The following is a 19,739-nucleotide window of genomic DNA, read 5'->3' on the forward strand; positions in this document are numbered from 1 at the left end:
TTGTTACTTAAACTTCACCATGACAGCAAGAAATAACTGGTGAAATGAGCCACCACGTAGTCTCATCTCATGCTGAGGGAGGACACTAGGTATGTTTTGTCGATGTTATTGATATCAGCTCTTATTTTCTCGCTGTTAGGCTTACACAGACGATGCCGAGTCTAAAAGTGGTTTGATTTTAACTTAGCAGATGACGCCACAGCCTTAGCGCTGCTGTTGCGATGACGATATGGTACGCTTTAAAAGCCTAATTGTTCACTGCCTAATTATTTTGCTACTCCGATCTTGTACGGCACGCGATGACGGTGACGAGCAAACACCAACTAGACGCCAAGCAGACGAAGCGGCGTGGGTGACCATATTCAGAATGGCGTTTGAATGGTGAGCTTTGTGTCACGTGACCAAGCTCTGCTCTCTCATTCACGGAAACGCAGGCGTTATCGCGGGTGCTTCCACCAATGAGAGTTGAATAGGTCTGAGAGATGAGAGAGGAGGTCTGCGCACAACGCCGACAACAAGAAAACTAGGGAAGTACGAAAAGCTAACACTTTAAAAGGGTGGCCGCGGAAAGTTCTCTTTTTAAGCGAAGCTGTATAGGCTCACAAGTTTTGGCGGTGGTGGTGGTGGCGGTGGTGTCACGCTGAAAAGTGGGCCGATCCTGGCGATAGTGCAGAAAGGGTCCAAGCTCATACCAGGGACGCACATACCAGGGACGCACATACCAGGGACAAGAAGAAAGGATGAGAGAAAAAGAGGAAGAAAGAGAGGAAGAGATAAAAAAAGTTAGAAAGAAAGAGAGAGACAAATAGAGAGAGAGAGAGAGAGATACCGTGACATGGCGTGAACTTTACGTTACCCTGACGAAGGTCAGATACACGCACAAGCTTCGCTTACCCCCATTTTCTGGACAGGGGAAGGGTTGGTGATATTTTTTCCCTATTTTCCCAATTACACAGTCTATTATAGTAGTCTCTGGTATTTTTCTGTTAAACCTCCAATGCTTCAGGTGACAGACTTTCTATTTATTCACTTTTATACGGTCACTCCCTCACGCTCCCTCCTACAACAGCGTAATTAGCTATGCGCCAAGTTACCGGCATCTGTTACCAAGCACCCGTTTTACTTCCGCCTCCTACATCTGAAAACTGAACAACAGAATTTATTCTCATCTGTTCATCGTCTTTTATACTATTCGCAATTAAATGCAGAACTTCATTCGACGTCGTTGAGCTGTGAATGGCACCTCGTATAGAGCGCTCCTAGGTTTACTGATGGCCAAAATTACGTTAACGACGCCGAAGAAAGTATGAGCGCGTTTTCCCAATAATTTCAGTAGACAAAAAAGACCCTATCAAATGCGTTTGTTTTTTCAGCTCCTCGGGGTTTTCTTTTTGTAACTTCAAATTTGTTTTAGTTTTTTCTTGCAGCCGTCTACGTCGGCATTACGCTGCCTCGTCATTAGCAGAATAAAGCAGCCGTGTGCAGAGAACGTGAATGTGTTCCCTAAAATCGGAACGAAGGAATTTCAGCTCCCAATGACCAACCATCCAGACGAGAAAAAACTACGCGAACGAGCCGAAAAGCCCAGAGGGTGAAAATTGAAAGGAACGGAGGCTCTATCTATACGACGGTATTCTTTGTGCCACGTCGCTCGGCGACAAACTTTCTCCCTCCACTTTCGGCCACCATTTCCCCATTATAGCCACAGCACGCATGCGCATTAAGCTTGCCGCAGCGAACATCTTCCCAAAATAAATCGCCGCGCACGTACGTACGTATCGCCCGTTCAAACGTACAAAAAAGAGGGACTGATTGGAAGCGCGGCTGAGCGTAATGATTTCCAGCACGGCGCAGCCTCGGTCCCTATATGCGGCGGCAGCGCCAATTGGCCGTTAAGAAACACAAATGTCACGTTGAAATTAAAGGAATGCACCAAAAAAGCAGCCCTTCTTAGCCACGCGCCGAGAAACAGCAGCCGAGTCTACATTGCCAGCTTGCCGCCTTCACGGCAGTCGTAGCGAAGTACTTGTTACTTCTATTAACTGGGAGAAGATGCTACTAAAGAACTCACTAAACTGAAATCATTGCCAAAAGCAAAGATATAAAAGAAAAGATGTAGAAGAAGGAAACAACAGAAACAGAAACAACTTTAAAGAGAAACCTGGAGAATGACAGTGCGAGAAAAGCTTTCGGCAGTTTCGTCCGAAGGGCAAAGCATTGACAGCGAAAGCAAGGTTCAGTGTTTCGCTAGAACTCCTCGGGACGGTGTTCTGACCCCACGCGGACGCGACATTTTGGCGCAATGCAGCACGCAAGAAAACTGCTGCTGGGCAGAAGGAACAACACCGTGGCAGCTACCAGGCGTCTCACAACGCTGGCCTGACGAAGACCTACGCGAGTGGAGTTGCAGGCGACGTAGATCGATGATGCACCAGATGCGGTCGACGGAAAAGCGTCGGCGTTTGATAGCGGCCAGTAATGTTAGCTTGAGGTTTGCTTTCCGTTACGCTCAGAAACAGTGGTAAGAACGACAGTCTGCGTGCGTTCAACGCTCAAGCCAGCAGCGGGAGGAGGAACGCCGCTTTGGCTCCAACGCCGAGCCGATTGAACGGAGCGCGACGGTGCGTCCGCATCCCTTGGTCGTTGTTACAGCCAAACGCACTCTGCTCCTCTGGAGACCCGCACGCGACGAGCCGCGCGTGCGCTGTCGATAGCTGTACAGCACGGCGACGGAGAGAATTCTGCTCGAGCATCCGCAGAATTGCTATCGCAGTGAAAAAAAAGAAAAAAAAAGGAACAAAACAATCCGCCTCCATTCCAACCTGTGAACGTGGATGTACAGCAAAGCTGTTTCCGACGTTAGACAAGCACCAACCCGACAATCGACGCACCCCCTCCCTCAAAAGTTTTTTGGGAACACTGGATACGAATAAAATCTAAATTTGATCGCAGCCTATACGAACAGGTCCTTCAGCCGAAAGATACTTCTCCCTACAATCATCCCATTCCTGACATACATTTCACACTCTTGGCGAAGTCGCGAGAAAATTTAACTTATTCTCATTTTCCATGCTCCGAAATATTACGAGAGCGGCTGTACGCACGTGTGCAGAGATGCAGCATACATCTTCATTCTCCTAGGCCCTCCGCCAAGCGCAAGTGCCTTATTGAGCTAATTCAATTTTTCAAAGCAAATTGCGTCGGAGAATTCGTAAAGTACCACTTACACACAAGCTGCACACATGATAGCTTCGAACTGTAATTCGAATATACCAGAATAAGGGCATCGTCACGTGACGATATCGCCTGATTACGTAATCCGATGGCATCAACACGTCAAACGTTACGTCACGCGATGACGTCTCCGTCAAGCGATGATACCACCTGAAGACGTCATGTGATGCATCTTGAAGCAGCACACTGTGCGCTTCCAGCTTCTTTGCACTGTCTCCGGGATCGGCCCACATATTTGTTTGAGCGAGAGCCGCGCACGCGGACACGAAAAATTCCGACCAACTAGAGGCTAACCGCTTCGCTGTAATACAAATTTATGTTCCTTTTAACAACCGCACTCCTGCATGTATCGCATGTATTTCGCAAGCTGTCAGTGCTACACGAACAACTGCAATATTACGCGCAGAGAGACGTTGCGATCCGTGGGATGCTGAAGAAAGCGAAATGGTCTAGAGCGTCCCAGCTGACATAAATATACGCTGGGATTTTATCACTGGTTGTGCCACAAGTACAATGGGCTGCTCCGAGCAATACTTAGTGCACATAAGGTAACAAAAATTGTTAAAAAGAAATAAAGGAAAAAATTAAATCTGTTAGATTTTTTTCTCTATTGGCACCTGATGCCGAGAAAGATGACTCAGCCCCCGTGTGCTGCATTCCTGACGTCGAGAAGTCTGGCTGTGTCTCTCTGCGTTACTTCTGAAGTGCGTCTATCTATCGAGGATTTCTTTCAATCCTGCCCCAATGTTCAAGACAAAGAAATCTTTTACAATTTCTACTAGGGCTCTTACTAACTTCGCCAGCCATTCTCTTTCTAGGGGCGCCTTCGCTAGGCTTGAGCCACCAGGGACGCCTGCATTCCAATTTATTACGATGTTCGGTACCCCAAACAACTACCTAGTCACGGTGGTCGGAGGAAACATAGATTGAGAGCATGTCCGTGAGGGTGCGATTTAGGCGCACGGCGAGGCCATAGGTTTGAGGATGGTAGGCGGTGGTCAACTTGTGCTGCGTTGAGGAGGAGCGCAAAAGATCGTCGATTACTCGGGATAAAAATGCACGGCCTCGATCTGTGAGCAATTGGCTAGGGGCGCCATGGTGTAGAATAACATCGTGGAGCACAAAATCGGCAACGTCAGTAGCAGTGCTGGTGGGGAGCGCTCGAGTGATTGCATACCTGGTCGCATAATCGATAGCAACGGCGACCCACTTGTTGCCGGATCTTGACTCAGGAAAAGGACCGAGAAGGTCTAAACCAACACGGAAGAATGGTTCGGTCGAGATGGAGTATGTCCAAATTATATCGATAGCTACGGCGTTCTCTCCTCTACTGGGCGCGGTCAGCGGTTACAACGGCCTTTCTTTACGGGGTCCTGACAGTAGCTCCTCAGGATCAAATAAAGTTAGTTGTCTGTCTGTCTGTTCTCTCGTTTTATTTCGTAATATTAAAACTTTTATATCGAAATTTATGTTAGTTTCTCATTTCTGCATTTTTTGTTTTCTCTCACTCACACTATATTATTATAACTGTGATTTTAGTTATAATATAATTCAAGACACCCACACGCACACACATGGACAACCTTCTGCTTTTTGGCCAATCTCCCGTAGTGGGTAAAAACGTCACTGTTTGGAAACAAACGGAAACAAAGACTTGGCATGCTCTTCGTAGTGCCATCCCAACACATCTGGCATCCCAAAGAAAGGAGTTAGACCCTCCCAACGAAACCAATAGTGTAATTTTCTCGTTCTAAAGAGAACGTAAGTAAACCGACTTCGCAGACAGGGCTGAAGTAATGCGAAGACACATGCGACGAGGATAAAACTAAACACGAGGTAAATAAAGAAAGAGAGAAAAATGAAGTGAGCGAGGAGAGTAATGGAGAACTGCAGCCACTTTGGGCTATTGTATTGCCGCCTAGGCACGGAATTCCTCGGGCACCAAAAAAGGAATATGCGCGAGCAGCGTCCTGGTCGAATGACTTTCTGAAATGTCGATTTCTCCACATCCGAGAAAACACTCCGCCGATGTAGCAGAGACGAAATACGGATGCGGATGCTTCATAGGATGAACATACCTTATGCTTTGAGCCGTCACATCAAGAGCGAAGATGGTAAGTGCACATTTCAATGAAGTTACACGGGTAATGCGTAGCACTGCTATTTTTTTTTTTTTTTTTTTTATTGCACGGGCTATCTGCCTTCCTGCGTGATGTAACGGCTCGAAGCGCGTGAGCCTTATTAAACAAGCTAACAGAGCTGAGAGCACGCCACGTAAGCTTCAGGCAAATTATCTTTTTCGTAAAAACAGCCAAATCTGTCACTTGGTGGGCGAGGAGGAAACTAGAAATGGCACGAAGGAGATGCACACGAATGGACAAACAAAGTCCCGCGCGGGTTGAAGCTCCAGACACAAAATCCGGATGTTGCTTCTGCTACTCAGTCGAGTACTGTGAGTGATGACGTACTTATCCGGCTGCTTTTAGGGGAAGTTACCTCACTTATCAACCCTTGCATTGCTTTAGGCGCATCCCGTTTTCTATAGCGCGCCTGAAGCTTGCTTCACTTGACCGGGAGAAAATAAAAAGGAAAAAATAATGACAATACGGCGTCTAGATGGCGAATTTCACTCAGCGGACTTCCATGTGGGTCAGCTGGCGTTTACGGCGAAGCTGTTAGTCTCTAGTTGGTCGGGATTTTTCGTGGCGTGCTCACCCAAAACACGGCAGCTGGAAAGTTGGTTTGTGTTTGAGCTTCCGCGTAACATAATTATGTTTTCTCGTATATTCGAACCGATGCTGTCATGTCTGTAGGTCGTGTGTAAGTCGCACTTTACGAATTTTACTTTGAGCAATTCAATTAGTTCAATAATGCACTCGCGCTAGGCTGAGGGCCTACAAGAATGAGGATCTGTTGTGCTAACGGTATCGCCCCCTAGCTGCCGCTGCTACTGAGACAGACCTCCAACGGCAGCTGAAAAAAAGTTGCAGTGGCTTAGCTCGGCTATGCCAGGATATACGTAGCGTTAGCAAAGGTTCAGCTGATTATTCTTAGCTTTCCTGGTTGTCTAGATTCTCAAGGATTAGCTTGATTGTCATGCTTACTGCTGCTCCAATGACACACACGCGGTATACGTATTATGTGGCACATGTATATAGCCTTCTTCTGTTCATTCCTCCTACGCTCAACCGCTAATTGCCAGGCAACTACTTCGGGATCCGATGAGTCAAGCTTCTCCGTTCTTCTGCGCTGTTGAGCAGCATTTGCGCTCTCCTTCTCCATGGCTATACCACACTGGCAAACGCCAGTCAGAAGCGCAGCGGCTCCAGCGCAGTGTCAGACGGCGAAAGCACAGCGAGCGCGCGCCGGCGCCAGTGCGTCTACCACGGCTACGACGTCACTCCTCTGGAATGCGCAGATCGGCGGCGGTGAGTCGCGCGCGGCGGCGGCGGAGTGCGCGAGAGGTGCCGACTCCGGTGGCTCCGGTGCGCAAGCCGAGTGACATCACTGATCCTTGCGCATGCGCAGCACGGCTCTTGATGTGCCGCGCGAAACGGGCTTGGCTAGGCCAGTGTAGCTAACGCTACAAAAGTGCTTTGTCTTTCAGTTTCCGCGTAACAGATTTGTGTTTTCTCGTGTATTCTAGTAACAATCCGAAGCTATCATGTCTGCGGCTTGTGCGAATGTCGTACTTCACGCATTTACCTACACAATTTATTTTTAAACATTAATTTAGTTCAATAAGGCGCTTGCGCTTGACGGACGGCCTAGAAGAATGAGGATGTATGCTGCACTCCCGCACACGTACGTCGCTTGTGTAACATCGTCAAACGTCCGCACCAGCTTCGCTGGACACTCACTTTCACAGGGTGGAATGGATACGGAATTTTTTTATTGCGATAGCAATTATATGGACACTTCAACCGGATTTCTGCCGTCGGCGTCATCGTCGCCGTCGTCGTCGCCGTGAGGTTCCCTATAGATAAAATCTTCGCCGCGCGCCGTATGCCCTAGCGGAAGCGTGCGGGGACGCGCGCTATCACGGAGAGCGAACGCACTCAATCTCCCACGCGCAAGCAAGGAAGCAGGAAGCCAGCGCCGGAGGGAGCAAGGGGGGGGGGGGGGGGGGGGGGCGCACTTCTCTGCCAACAACCGCGCTCGTCGCTCGCTCGCACCGTCTCTTATCTCCACACGGCTCTGCCCTTTATGCGCCGTGCATTCGCCGCTCAGTTTCCGTTGAAGCGATAGACCGCACGTACCTTCGCCCGCTGCGGCGTATGCTTGCTGCCAGCGTTTTGACAGTCGTTGTCTGCTGTCATTCAGTGTGATCTCTTCGTGTTTGTGCGCGCTCACACCACGCTTGTTCATTCAGTTCGTAATAGTCGGGCCACATTTTCCAACGCACGCTACACTTGCAATGCTGCCCGGATCGGCAGTGCAGCGCTACAGGTGTGTCCCTTCGCACGCGCTGCCCACGGGAAGCGCTTCTCATCAACACCACCGTTTCACACACGCCTTCTCGTGGTCATGGAGTCTCTCTTCATGTCGGTCTACTTACGCCGCAGCACACCTGCTTACTTAATCAGCTCATGTTTACTACAATTCATATTGCTACCAAAGCCGCTCACCTTACTTCGTATGACATTGCTGTGTTGCTATCGCATTCATTGCTTCGCCCTTAGGGCGAAACTGTCACGAGTGCCGTCCACCCTATGGGACATCGAGGTCAGCTTAGTCGCATGGTTGCTTCACCGCATTTATTTTTGTCGCGCTTCTTCGAGCTCTCTTGCCTACCTGCCTGCAGCGACAGTTTTGGACAAGAACGCTCAAAAGGAGAGAGAAAAAAAGACGTCATAAATGATTGACGCCATAAAACGGAATGGCACGGCTGTAGCATTGGCTCCTTTGTTAATTCCGATTCAGCTGACGCAGTGATGGTGCTTGACAAGGCGACTGCAACGCCTGCGCGTTTCAGGCTTCCTGTTTTGGGCAAAATGCAAATTAGCACAGTAGTATCAGTTCGACCCTATCTGCAGCCACGACTACAAAGCTAGCCTTTACACAAAAATGAATAGAGCTCAATATGTAAAAGATTAACTTTTCTTTTCGCGGCTTGGAAAACCACTCGTATGTCACGACTCGTAAGTTTCTGGTCGAAGTCAGATGAACTTATTTCGCCATACTGCTGGCCTCTGTTCGTTGCTCTAGCAAAAAACGCCAGTTACTACAAACAGCCCGCCCGGGACTCGGCAGCCTCATTATGCACGGTCCCAAGCGCACTTAACACCAAAACAGACGCTTCAGAACAACGAGAAAAACAAATATTGCTTGTAAGAAAAATACGGTCAAAAAGCAACGCCAAGTCAATAGAGAAGTTCTAGAAGTCTTGCAAGACGCACACGTTTTTTCATCGCACACGGTCACACACACACATACACACACATAGATCGATGCCACGGGATTTCTTTCGGTGGGGCCTTCAGGCAGTCCTTGTGGGCACCGGAGAATGTTGTCTGAAAAAGCAGAGCACTTGGGTCGCACCTAAGCCGTACGTGGCGCGCGAGTACTGGCCACCACGCAACAGCGTTCAAGAAAGGATTGAGCGCACCTGGCGACTGGAATGTGTATAACCTGCACGCGAGGGTATATCGATGCACCGTCGCAAGACGCCAATTCAAACATTAGGCTGAAATCGCACATGTTATCGTTGACAGTCTCCCAGGCCAACCTCCGTCCACCACCTGACGTCTTCGTTCCGTGACACCGATGACGTCGCGATCTTCAGCAACAGAGGGAATGCCTTCACTGAATGAGCTGGCCCTCCTTTGCCTTCCGAAAAAAAAAAACTGAAGCAAACGCCGAGTCTTGTTTACACACACTATAGGTCTTCTATACATTGTGCAGCGATCGACGTCACACGACACTGCGACACGACTGGAACTCTAAGACGTTCAGTTACAGACAACACCGCCTTCCTTGTCTCCCAGACACGTGTCTAGTAGACGAGCATGAAAGATATGTGGAGAGTCTGCGTTTCTTTCTACTTAAAAGTCACTTAGAAAAAAAAAGAAAGAGAGAACAAAAGGAGCTTTGAGAGACTCCTGTAAATATAACACCAAGTTCATCACGCGTTCACGCACGTGTTCAATCTGTCTCCAGACTAAATATCTCACATTCACGACACAACAGCGTTGCGACGCAGTGTTGTGCGAAGTGGCTGGACAGATGGAACACAAACAAGCGATGTTCAATCAAACGGTGACGGGTTATGCGCTCAAGGAAGTCGTCCAGCAGCGTCGCTGTAGCCAGGTGAACGGAGTCACCAGCCATCGAGGATCGCAGAAAAGGCTCCAGAAAGTGCGGCAAGCTATTTGTTATAGTGACGTGCGTGCCGCTCCGGCGATCACCAGTTGGTCAGCGCCGTCTCGTTCACGTGCTCGAAGAGCCAGCGTTGCGACACCGAATTCGAGTCGCACGAGTTCATGAACACCTCGCGCCGTTCCGCATCGCAGTCGAGGCAGGAGGCCGTGATCGGGTGGCTAATCTGCTTCGACGCCTGGAAAAATACAACATCAACAAAACATCGATTATTGATTCTTGATTCCACTAGGCTGAGCAGAAAACAGATTTTCTCAGCGCATGCGGGTGCAAAGGCTGCTTTCTTTATTTCCTATTAAACCCGCAAATGCCATAACTCGGTCAAATAAATAGAGACCTATCAGATGTGCTAACACCTGCACTTCGAGAAAACTCGCGCAAATTCAGTGCAATGAACTTCTAAAAGGGCACGCGGCTCACGTTCTGTGCAAACAAATTGTTCCCGAAGCAAGCGAGAGAGGAAAGGCAGGGAGGTTAACCAGAAGTGAATTTCGCGAAATGTAGCGTGGCAACTTCCACGTCGTGTTTACCTCCATCTATTATTGCCAGAGTAACATATTGCCGACATCCGAAATAATAACGAGAAAACAAAAGTAAAAGAGCCATGGAGCTCGTGAGATTCAACGACGCGACATTATAATGCCGCGGGCGAGCACACGACACACTTTCCGACCCGTTCCCGAAGCCGTCTCGCCAACGCAGCTCTTCAGCCATAAAAGTGCCTATAATGTCATTCGTCTTATCATACGCACCGTGTCGTACTTGAACAGCTGGTTGCCGTGCATGCCGTGGCAGCTCCAGAGCACCACGGGCGCCCTGGGCTCGGAGCTGGACACGTCGAAGCAGACGCTGCGCTTCTGCGGCCGGATGTCCTTGTGCCAGGTGAGCACGAACTGCTGCTCGCCAGACTGGTCTCGGTGGTCGCTGATGCACTTCTCCAGCGTGAATCGCTCGTTCTGGCCCTTGAACTGCGTGTCGATGCACAGCGAGCTCTTCTGGTGCCGGATCTGCGTACCGAGGGAAGCAGCGAGGTGTTGACAGTTCAGCTGTGTGGAATACCTTTCACTGACACCGGCCTCTCCAAGGCGAAGTTTACGACGGCTCGCGTATGGGATACGTGAACACAATTCGCAGCGAAGAGAGAGCGTGTGTCAGAAAATTTGGAGGACACTCAAGCTTCGCCTTTAACGCGATAGAATTCAAAGATCTTTGACTGCTTCTCACGCTTTCCGCAACTGCAGCTTATGTAACCGTAATGTTTACCGGGAAACGCTGGCGGTGAACGCTACGCACGAAGGCGCGCTTTCTGGTAGAAACGTGGCGTCTCGCGTGGGCCGATCTTCTGTTATTCTTTCGCACTTTTAATATTGCAGACTGAGAATATTTAACATAAATATTGCAGACTGAGAATATTTAACATAAAAGGCATGCACTGTCGGTGCTTTGTTTCATGAAATTTGTTTGTGGGCTGTCATTCTCAAAATTCCCAGTAATAACTTTGTAAAGAATGTAAGACAAAGTGTGAGCAACTTTAGTCGTAAAAGAAGTATTTAGTGTCTACAGAGGGCCTGCATGGTTGTGGTTCGAAATAATTTTTCGCCAAACGACGGTCGGCGCCGGCACCGGATTTCTTGCGACGCGGGGCCCTGAGCGTCATTGCGTTAAAAGGCTCACCACCGAACGATGCAAGTCCCATAAAAACGCTATGAGTGCATCCAACGGCAAAGCAGCCACACTGATTAATGTACCTGCTAGGCGTCACTGCCAACTATCAGGCGCCATTAAAAGAAAACGAGTGACTGTCAGCGCTAATTCAGGGCAAGTAATCGAATTACCGTGCACCAGTATTCCAGCATATGTATGTATGTATGTATTTATGTATGTATGTATGTATGTATGTATGTATGTATGTATGTATGTATGTATGTATGTATGTATGTATGTATGTATGTATGTAGGTATGTATGTATGTATGTATGTATGTATGTATGTATGTGCGTGCGTGCGCGTGCGTGCGCGTGCGTGCGTGCGTGCGTGTGCGTGTGTGTGTGTGTGTGTGTGTGTGTGTGTGTGTGTGTGTGTGTGTGTGTGTGTGTGTGTGTGTGTGTGTGTGTGTACGCTAAGCACAGAAGCTGGCCACGCGAATCATGTCGCTAATACTCGAATTCGTCGGAAGATGAACTTCACAAGCCTGACAGCGCAACTCCTCCGCAAACAAGAGAGAGCCGGATGAACTGCACGCTACCAACGACAAAGGCGCACATATTTCCTCCCGATTGCACGAACTACGCGTGAAAGAAACCGACGAAACGCGAGAGAATGTCACGTGATTCCGTCCCGTGAAATTGTCGCACGCGAAGCACAAAAAAGAAGAATGCATGGGCAAGCGCGTAGTGGCAATTTACGCCTACGACAGAAAAAAAAAAAAAAAAACTCTCAGCCATTTCACTGGGGTGGAGATGGAAGACCAGCGAAACTGTACTATGGTGGCAATTATGTATTTCCAATGATGACTATTAAGATGTGATGGTGTAATTGGTTATATAAACTATTAAAGAATGAGAAATATATATGATCCGGTGGGTTTCATTTATTTAGTGACCACGGGGACCACGGCCTTATGGTCGCTACGGTACCACCATAGGGTGTACGGCAAAGGTTGGCACGTTCTTCATAAACACGTCACCAACGCCGCACGCGTTCGGCGCGAACGCGGGCAGAACGCCGCCGCAGTCGACAACAGTTCTGCGCGTTGTTTGTGTGACCGCACACGACCGCTGTGAAAACGCTGGCGTGAACAAGCGCGCCAGCAGCAACGAGCGAAGGTTCATGCGGTCTATTGCTTCAACGAAAACTGAGCGGCGAAAGCACAGCGCATACAAAGGTAGGAGCCGTGTTGCAGATCGCTTTCAAGATACGGTGCGCGCGACCGCCATGCGCTGCGCAAAGTACAAGCTGCTCGCAGAGCAGAAGCCGCAACCCCTCCCTCCCGCGCTGCCTTCCCACTGTCCTCCTGTCGCGTGGGAGATTGAGTCGCTAGTTCTTCTTGCACCCGATCGCAAGATACGCATTTGGTGCCGCAGCTAAACGTAGCCTCTCCTCCCTCCCTCCCGTCCCCCCACGGCCTTTCGCGCGACGGAAGAAGTCTCGTTTGCTCTCCGCCGTGCGCTCGCTCCCCGTGAAAGCGCGCGTCCCTCGCACGCTTTCACTCGCACATACAGCATACGGCCAATAAAATTTCTTTTCCACACGCGGACACGACCATCGAAGACTGAGCCCTTAACATCTTCGCTGTAAAAAAAGAAAAAGAAGACGAGGAAGAAGAAGGAAGACCTGCTCGTAAAGTAGAGCTCACATTGTAAGCGTTGGCTATACCGACAGTATAGTGACCCGTGGCAAAGGGGGAAGTAAAGATCCCAGTTTTAAGTACATGACTTGCGAACTCCGGCTGGTACCCCCCGCAAGCCGCACACGCACACACACGACCCCTTTATTTAGCCCTTTGTGGCGTAGCATGTTGCACGTGCAATGCATGTAGCTGCACCACGTACACTGATACGCAAGGTAGTATAATAGTGAATTCCACTGGCGGATCTGGAGCGGTGTGCCGAATCCACGACGGAGCAAGAAAATCCGCCGCGGAGCGACCCGATCCCGATCGACCAGTGAAAAATAAACACGCTCCGGCAGGGATTGCAGCGGAAGTTGTCGCACGCATCCGGTTACCCATGTTGCCAATCTCGCATTAGACCACGTTGGGGGTTCTAGGCACAGCGGCAACTGCACTTCGCGTCTTCTTCGACGTAGCCGACGATGTTGGGGCGTTTGTGCGGAGGCTCTGCAAACATTTCATTAAATAAAATTTCGTACAGTACGTACGACTCATCCTCATCGCTGCTGCTGCTGCTTTCTGAAGAGGAACTGTGCGAACTGTCGCTGTCGCTCAAAGCAACGAGCAATCCGGCAGGGTCGAACGACGCCATTTCAGAACTGTAAACAACGCCACAGGGTTACCAGACAGCGCCTGAAAAAGCGCTGCAAGCAACCGACGTACCCGATTGTTCCGGAAGTGACGGCGCCTAGTCGCTGGAGTTCCGGCGAAATCCGGCTCTATAAGACGGATCAACGCGGGGCGCTCCGTCGCGGAGCAAGTTGCCCCAAATCGCCCAGTGGAACATGCGATCTTGCTCTGGATCCGCCAGTGGAATTCAAATTCTCGGCCGCGGAGCAAAAAAACTTGCTCCAGATCCGCCAGTGGAATTTACTATAATATACATTTACGTAGTATACAGGCGCGTAGCCAGGGGGGGGGGGGGGGGGGGGGGGGGGCTGATGGGGCTTCAGCCCCCCCCCCGAAATTTTTTCGTGCTGGCATGCACCGCCGACCAAAACTACCACCGACGCCGGCAATCATTCTGGATTTTGTCTACAATGTCCTTTTCCCGCTCGAAAAGACATTTCGGCGTGAACATTGCGAACTCGGGCTGGATTTCGTGACAACGCCCTTGCACCTGGAGTCACGTAACGCAAGGAGCCCCATCCGAGCACAAACTTTCAACAGCTTTCCGATACCGAGGGGGCGAGTTGCGGCATCTCGCAGCGGCCGCGGAATATACGGAGCGCATGGATTTCAATTACGAAACTTTATGGGTATAAAGTTCTCATAAACGTTTGACGCGAAAGGTGCGCTGACATTTCCAAAGGCATGCTTTAAAAGATTTTCAATTCTAGAACTTTATGGGGTTAATGTTCTTATAAACTTGGCCCAACATGCGCGCATTGGAACGCTCGTGTCCAAGCCGTTCCATAAATGTAAGCGCGCGCTCGCAATCTCCCACACACACGAAAATACTAAATATCACCGTGGCTGTCAGCTAGCAGCTGATAATTTTCTCCAAACATTTTCAGGAAGCGTGCCCAGTGTGATTGATCAGCTGGACCAGGGCGGGCAAAGTAAAATATGAGAAAACAAAAGAAAGTGAACGGCCTATTATTGCGGATTTTTTTGTTTTTTGTTTTTTTGCGGGCAACAAGGTCTGGCTCTCAGTGGCCACAGGGACAGGGGCCCTATGGATTTAAGCAATGCACCTGCTGAAAGTACAGGCATTTTCAGAGTGCTTCTTCGCATGCGAGCTGATTGTGGAGATACATATCTGAAGAACCATTTGGAAAGTTGCCCCAGTATAGCCTCGTATTTAGGTCCAGGCGCACAAAGCCAAATTATAGAAATTTGTGGTGACATTATCAAAGAAAGCTTAGATTCAAAAGCAGGCTGCTTCTCCATACTTCCTGACGATACGACGGACATCGCTGGAATCGAACAGCCTACTGTTTCTGCAAGGTACCTAAACGAGTATGCCAACGACATCATGGGAGTGTTTTAGGTCTTAGCACCGGAATAGATGTCCATCTCTCATTGCGACAGCAGGTTCTATGTAAATCTGTAAATACTGCTGGAGCTTCTAGTCACCCTTCCAGTGACCACTGCCAGCGCAGAGAGAATATTTTTTTTAACAAGAGTTTACTAAAAAACTACTTGCGCTCTCCAATGTCTGTGGAACGCATGGTTAGGCTGGCGCTTCTATACACCCACAGAGACGTCAGCATCAACGTGTCCGAAGTCATTGACCGCTTCGCTCAACTTTCCCGCCGAGAGAAGTTTGTCTTTAGATAGTGAAGCAGGAAAAATCAATGCAAGTAAAAAGCACTGTTCCTTCAGGACCATAAGTTCTTAATTATGAAAACGTATGACGGCTCATTAGCTTTTAAAAACCGCAGAAATTTTCGCCGTTTATTCTAGCAGTTAGCATCATGATCACAATTATCACGCGAATACAAAAATTACGAGGATACCAATAACCAATTTTGAACCACCTTGCTCATTGAAAGCCCGGCCCACGCGGCGTTCGCCAAAAACACTCGGATATTGGGTAGTTCAACTTACCGCATCATCTGCGGCTTTCGTTTGTCCTTTTCTATCCTTTTCAGCTACCTGCTTTTATTTCTTTTTTGAAACGAAGGAATACCCTCCTTTAATTATGGGTGCAGAATAATTGTTGGCGTTGTGCCGGCAGTTAAATTACACATTTTCGTACAGATTTATGCATTATTCCTCTATCATTCTTCCCACATGGCACTGTCGCGACCGCTGCATGGCCCAAGTACATATCACGATTTCTGCGATCATAGTTATGTTCTTGCCAGGATCATCTGTCTTTCTGTGCGCAAAGTTTACTATCTGTGACTGAGCAACATATTTATTTGTCGTATTTGACGCATTATATACACTGACGTTTGCCTAAATACGTAGATTTATTGGAGACTCATACGTATTTTTAAATATCTTATTGCGAGGTTTTGTGTATACAAGCAGTGAACTTTGTTTCCAGCGACACTTTTTTTGCTCTTTAGCGAGTTGTATCTTCGCATTTGTATATTCCATTCTATCTTCGCACTTCTAATATATACTTTGCAGAACTCCAACTTTTTATTTGTACACACTGCTGCGAGTATTATCTCAGTGTAATTACAATACACGACGAATTACAGCTGCTCCTGCGCAATCGATTGCAACGAGGGATAGCGTCATTGAGGTTTCTTCCTGGCCGTTGCATATGTAGAAAAATGTAAACAAGGTTCTTGAATGACAAAGATTCATCAAAATGTTTGTCCTCAACTTATTCATTTCATGGCCTTTACGTTTTTCATATAAGCTGCATGCACTACTTTGCTGGTTTCGAACTGATATTGACCCTTTTCGCGGCGATCCCGTGGGCGCTGCCATATTTGATCACGTGGTGACGCGTCCATTGCTTGCCTCAACTGCCTCCGTTGCCTCCTTGTTTACAGTGGAAGTGTATGACGCCGGCGCGGCTTAGAAAACCTCTGTTTTCGGAGATATCGTAGACGGTGACTAGGTGGACGACACGAAGCTTTGATCACAGCTTCAGAGAACATGGAAAAGCGCTTTCGGAGCTGATTGAGCTATGTCCAAACTGCGCAGGCAGTTTATATGGTGCTTCTTCTAAAAGCGGTGCTAAATATGCATTCCAAGCTTTGCGATTATGAATTCAGTCAGGATTAGTGTGTTTTGCTCTTTGTTCTTTATTCGGCAAACATTTTGAAGCAGTGGCTTGTCAGTTTCTGACTCAGTGAAGTTCCGCGGTGCGGCGACTATCTGATTATTTTCTGCCTAATCACTCGCGGGTGTGCTCAGTTCCAATAGATTTGTTCTTGCTGCGCACAAGGCTTGAAACGTAGCTGTTTTGTACTTTGTAATACCTTGTAGCAAATATATATTACAGCTAGTAACTCGCTTACTCTTGTGGACCGTCACGAAACATTCAGCTTCGACCATTCGTGCACCATAGGTGTTTTCCGTCATTTATTGTGAGTATACAGTGCGCATATATTCAAGGTGCGCCCATTGACTTATTCTTGATACGTCGGCGATAGAGTGGGCGTAAGTTTTCCTGCCATTTGGGACAGATGTGTATAGATAACGTGCGCGAAACTTACTATGACAAGAAGCGGCGCTACTCCATTTGTCATTGTTTAACGAGTGGTACTCACTCTTGCCGACGTTCTGGCGATGAAGCCCTTTCTTTGAAGGTTAGCGACACAAGGCTGGCGGATGAGCACATTTCTGTATCCTCGAGGAAAGCCGTACATCACAAAGTGCCAGTAACACGTTCGGACAGTTTAAGCAGCGGTCCGCGAACTTCGCCACACAGATTCATTCTATTCCTTAACATGCCAGTCACTAATTTTGCAGCCAGCTACTGCACACGTCTTCAATCCACAGGATTCAATCTAGCATGATTGGAGCACAGTGCGTTAGCGAAAACTCAGTTCCATTTCCGACAGCTGATCGCACAGAAGCAAGGTAGAAGCGGTAATGGTTTCGTATTCGTGCGCGGTCGCTGAGGAGAGGTATGGCGCGCCGCCGTGAGCACCATGTCGTTTCTCTAAAACAAACTGCTCCGCGAAAAGGGTCAATAGTTCTAAAGCTCATGTGATGTTTTCTTTACTTATTACTTGACAAAAAAAAACACGGAAGCATTGATATCAGTTATTTCTGCCACAATTTTTGGGGCATATGAATATATTCTGAAAAATTAATTAAATTAAATTATGGGGTTTTACGTGCCAAAACCAGTTCTGATTATGAGGCACGCCGTAGTGGGGGACTCCGGAAATTTGGACCACCTGGGGTTCTTTAACGTGCACCTAAATCTAAGTACACGGGTGTTTTCGCATTTCGCCCCCATCGAAATGCGGCCGCCGTGGCCGGGATTCGATCCCGCGACCTCGTGCTCAGCAGTCCAACACCATAGCCACTGAGCAACCGCGGCGGGTTGAATATATTCTGTTATGAAAACATACATATTTTAATGGGCAGTGCATAGCGTTCAATAATTCTTTTGCAGCATCTAATATACAATGAAATTGGCAATGCAGTTATTATCCATGCATTTGATCCCTCGAAAAATTCTATAAGGAGGAGGCCGCGCTGAAACCTGAGCCCCCCCCGAACAAAATTTCTGGCTACGCCACTGGTAGTATAGGAAAGACTGAACCGTGAAAAGTATCGTTGGAAAACACAGATTTCGCAAGTACACGAAGCCTCCTTTGTCACTGCGCTTACGAAAAGTAGTGGGCGGAAATGCTGCATGCACCAGCCATGTCCATGTAGTAACTTCCATATCAACTACATTACTCAGCAATCCAGACAGGCAATCTCTTGTCCCAGAGGCGGCGATGTCAAGCAAGAGTTAACAAGTGTTAACATTACACCGAGAGAAAGGAACCATTCCACGGTGAAAAACACTGTCAAGTTCGCTTTTGTTGAGCTATTGAAGCGAAAGAAGGAACGAAAACATAAAATAACACGAGCCGAGGAAGGAAGACGGGACAATGCCAGTGATAAGAACTGAGCGGTACGCCATGTGGCAAAATCGCGCCTTTCGTAAATTGAAGCCTATAGGCGACGCGGAAAATGAACTTTGCAGCTTTTGTTCGCGCACTGAGCCGAAGCGGACGCTCCACTGTTGCCGCTATCGCAAAGAGCGATCGCATGCGGTCCACGGAAATGATGTTGCCAATTTAGCGCTCCACTAGTTACTTGGCTCTTTGTTGTCTTGCTCTTCTGTCGCTGGCGCCTTCGCTCCTCTCTCTTCACTAGGCCTCGTTTTCAGTTATCGCCTCGGGTACTTCGCTGCTCATCTTTCGCTCAAGTTGATGAAGAGCTAGAATTTTGTTTTACAAATACTTTCGCCGAAAGTCGATGCAATTTCAGCAGTGGCTTAATGAACGGCGGCACAGCACCTGCGGATGTGTATTGAAAGAGTAACATCTTGTGGAAATGAAACACGTGCTTTTTAACTAAGTTTCTTTGTGGCAATATTCACATTCGGTTACACGTTAAACTTAATCCAATTTCAGAGCCTCAAGCAGGCTGTGCTTCGTATTGCAAAGGTGACGCAAGAACATTCTACCGTTTCATTTATGGCACCTTTAGTTCATGGTAACACGTGCAGCTGCAAGAAAGAAAGAAAGAAAGAAAGAAAGAAAGAAAGAAAGAAAGAAAGAAAGAAAGAAAGAAAGAAAGAAAGAAAGAAAGAAAGAAAGATGGGGCGGGGAGCGATGGAAAACTGGACTTACTGTTAACGTGCACACGAACGGATACGCTCATTTGTTCAACCGTTTCAATTTCACGTCTTTGGTTGCGTAAGTCTCCGAGCACGGAAATGACGCTGAGCTTTCACACCTGTTACGAAAGCGCCGGCAACATGAAATCGTTCCCTCAACGTGTAAGGAAAAAAAAAACGAACTGAGACACGCAGACAGCCCACAGCACTAACGGCAGCGCCTTTTCATTATACCTTCATTTTCTTTTTATCATGTTGCCACAGTCACCGGTTAGGGGCAAAGAATAGCTACGTTTTAGCTTATAGTCTTCCTTGCAACTCAAACATTTGAAGGCTTTATCTTATTACTTTTTTCGCCGTGGCATCCGTACAGAACTTTTTCACTCTAAAAGCACACATCACAGTGGAAACTAGAACACTCGGCACAGATTTAATCGGGCGTGGAATGCACGAAGTTACAGTGGCAGGTAAGAAACG

At 48.1% G+C, this 19,739-nt stretch overlaps 1 protein-coding gene across 3 annotated transcripts in view; it reads right to left on the minus strand.

Moving 5' to 3' along the window:
* Nucleotides 1-8,539: 8,539 nt before the first annotated feature.
* LOC119450039 (putative polypeptide N-acetylgalactosaminyltransferase 10) overlaps nucleotides 8,540-19,739 on the minus strand; it is a 156,231-nt gene continuing 145,031 nt past the window's right edge. For all 3 annotated transcript variants that reach the window (XM_037713390.2, XM_037713391.2, XM_049665601.1), the window contains 2 exons: nucleotides 10,365-10,619; nucleotides 8,540-9,790 (listed from right to left, as the gene is read on the minus strand). In XM_037713390.2, coding sequence (XP_037569318.1) covers nucleotides 9,638-9,790; nucleotides 10,365-10,619 — 408 coding nt within the window. In that variant the 3' untranslated portion in view covers nucleotides 8,540-9,637. The remainder of the gene's footprint in view (nucleotides 9,791-10,364; nucleotides 10,620-19,739) is intronic.

This window comes from Dermacentor silvarum, chromosome 4 (genome assembly GCF_013339745.2).
Source record: "Dermacentor silvarum isolate Dsil-2018 chromosome 4, BIME_Dsil_1.4, whole genome shotgun sequence".
NCBI classification, from domain to species: Eukaryota; Metazoa; Arthropoda; class Arachnida; order Ixodida; family Ixodidae; genus Dermacentor; species Dermacentor silvarum.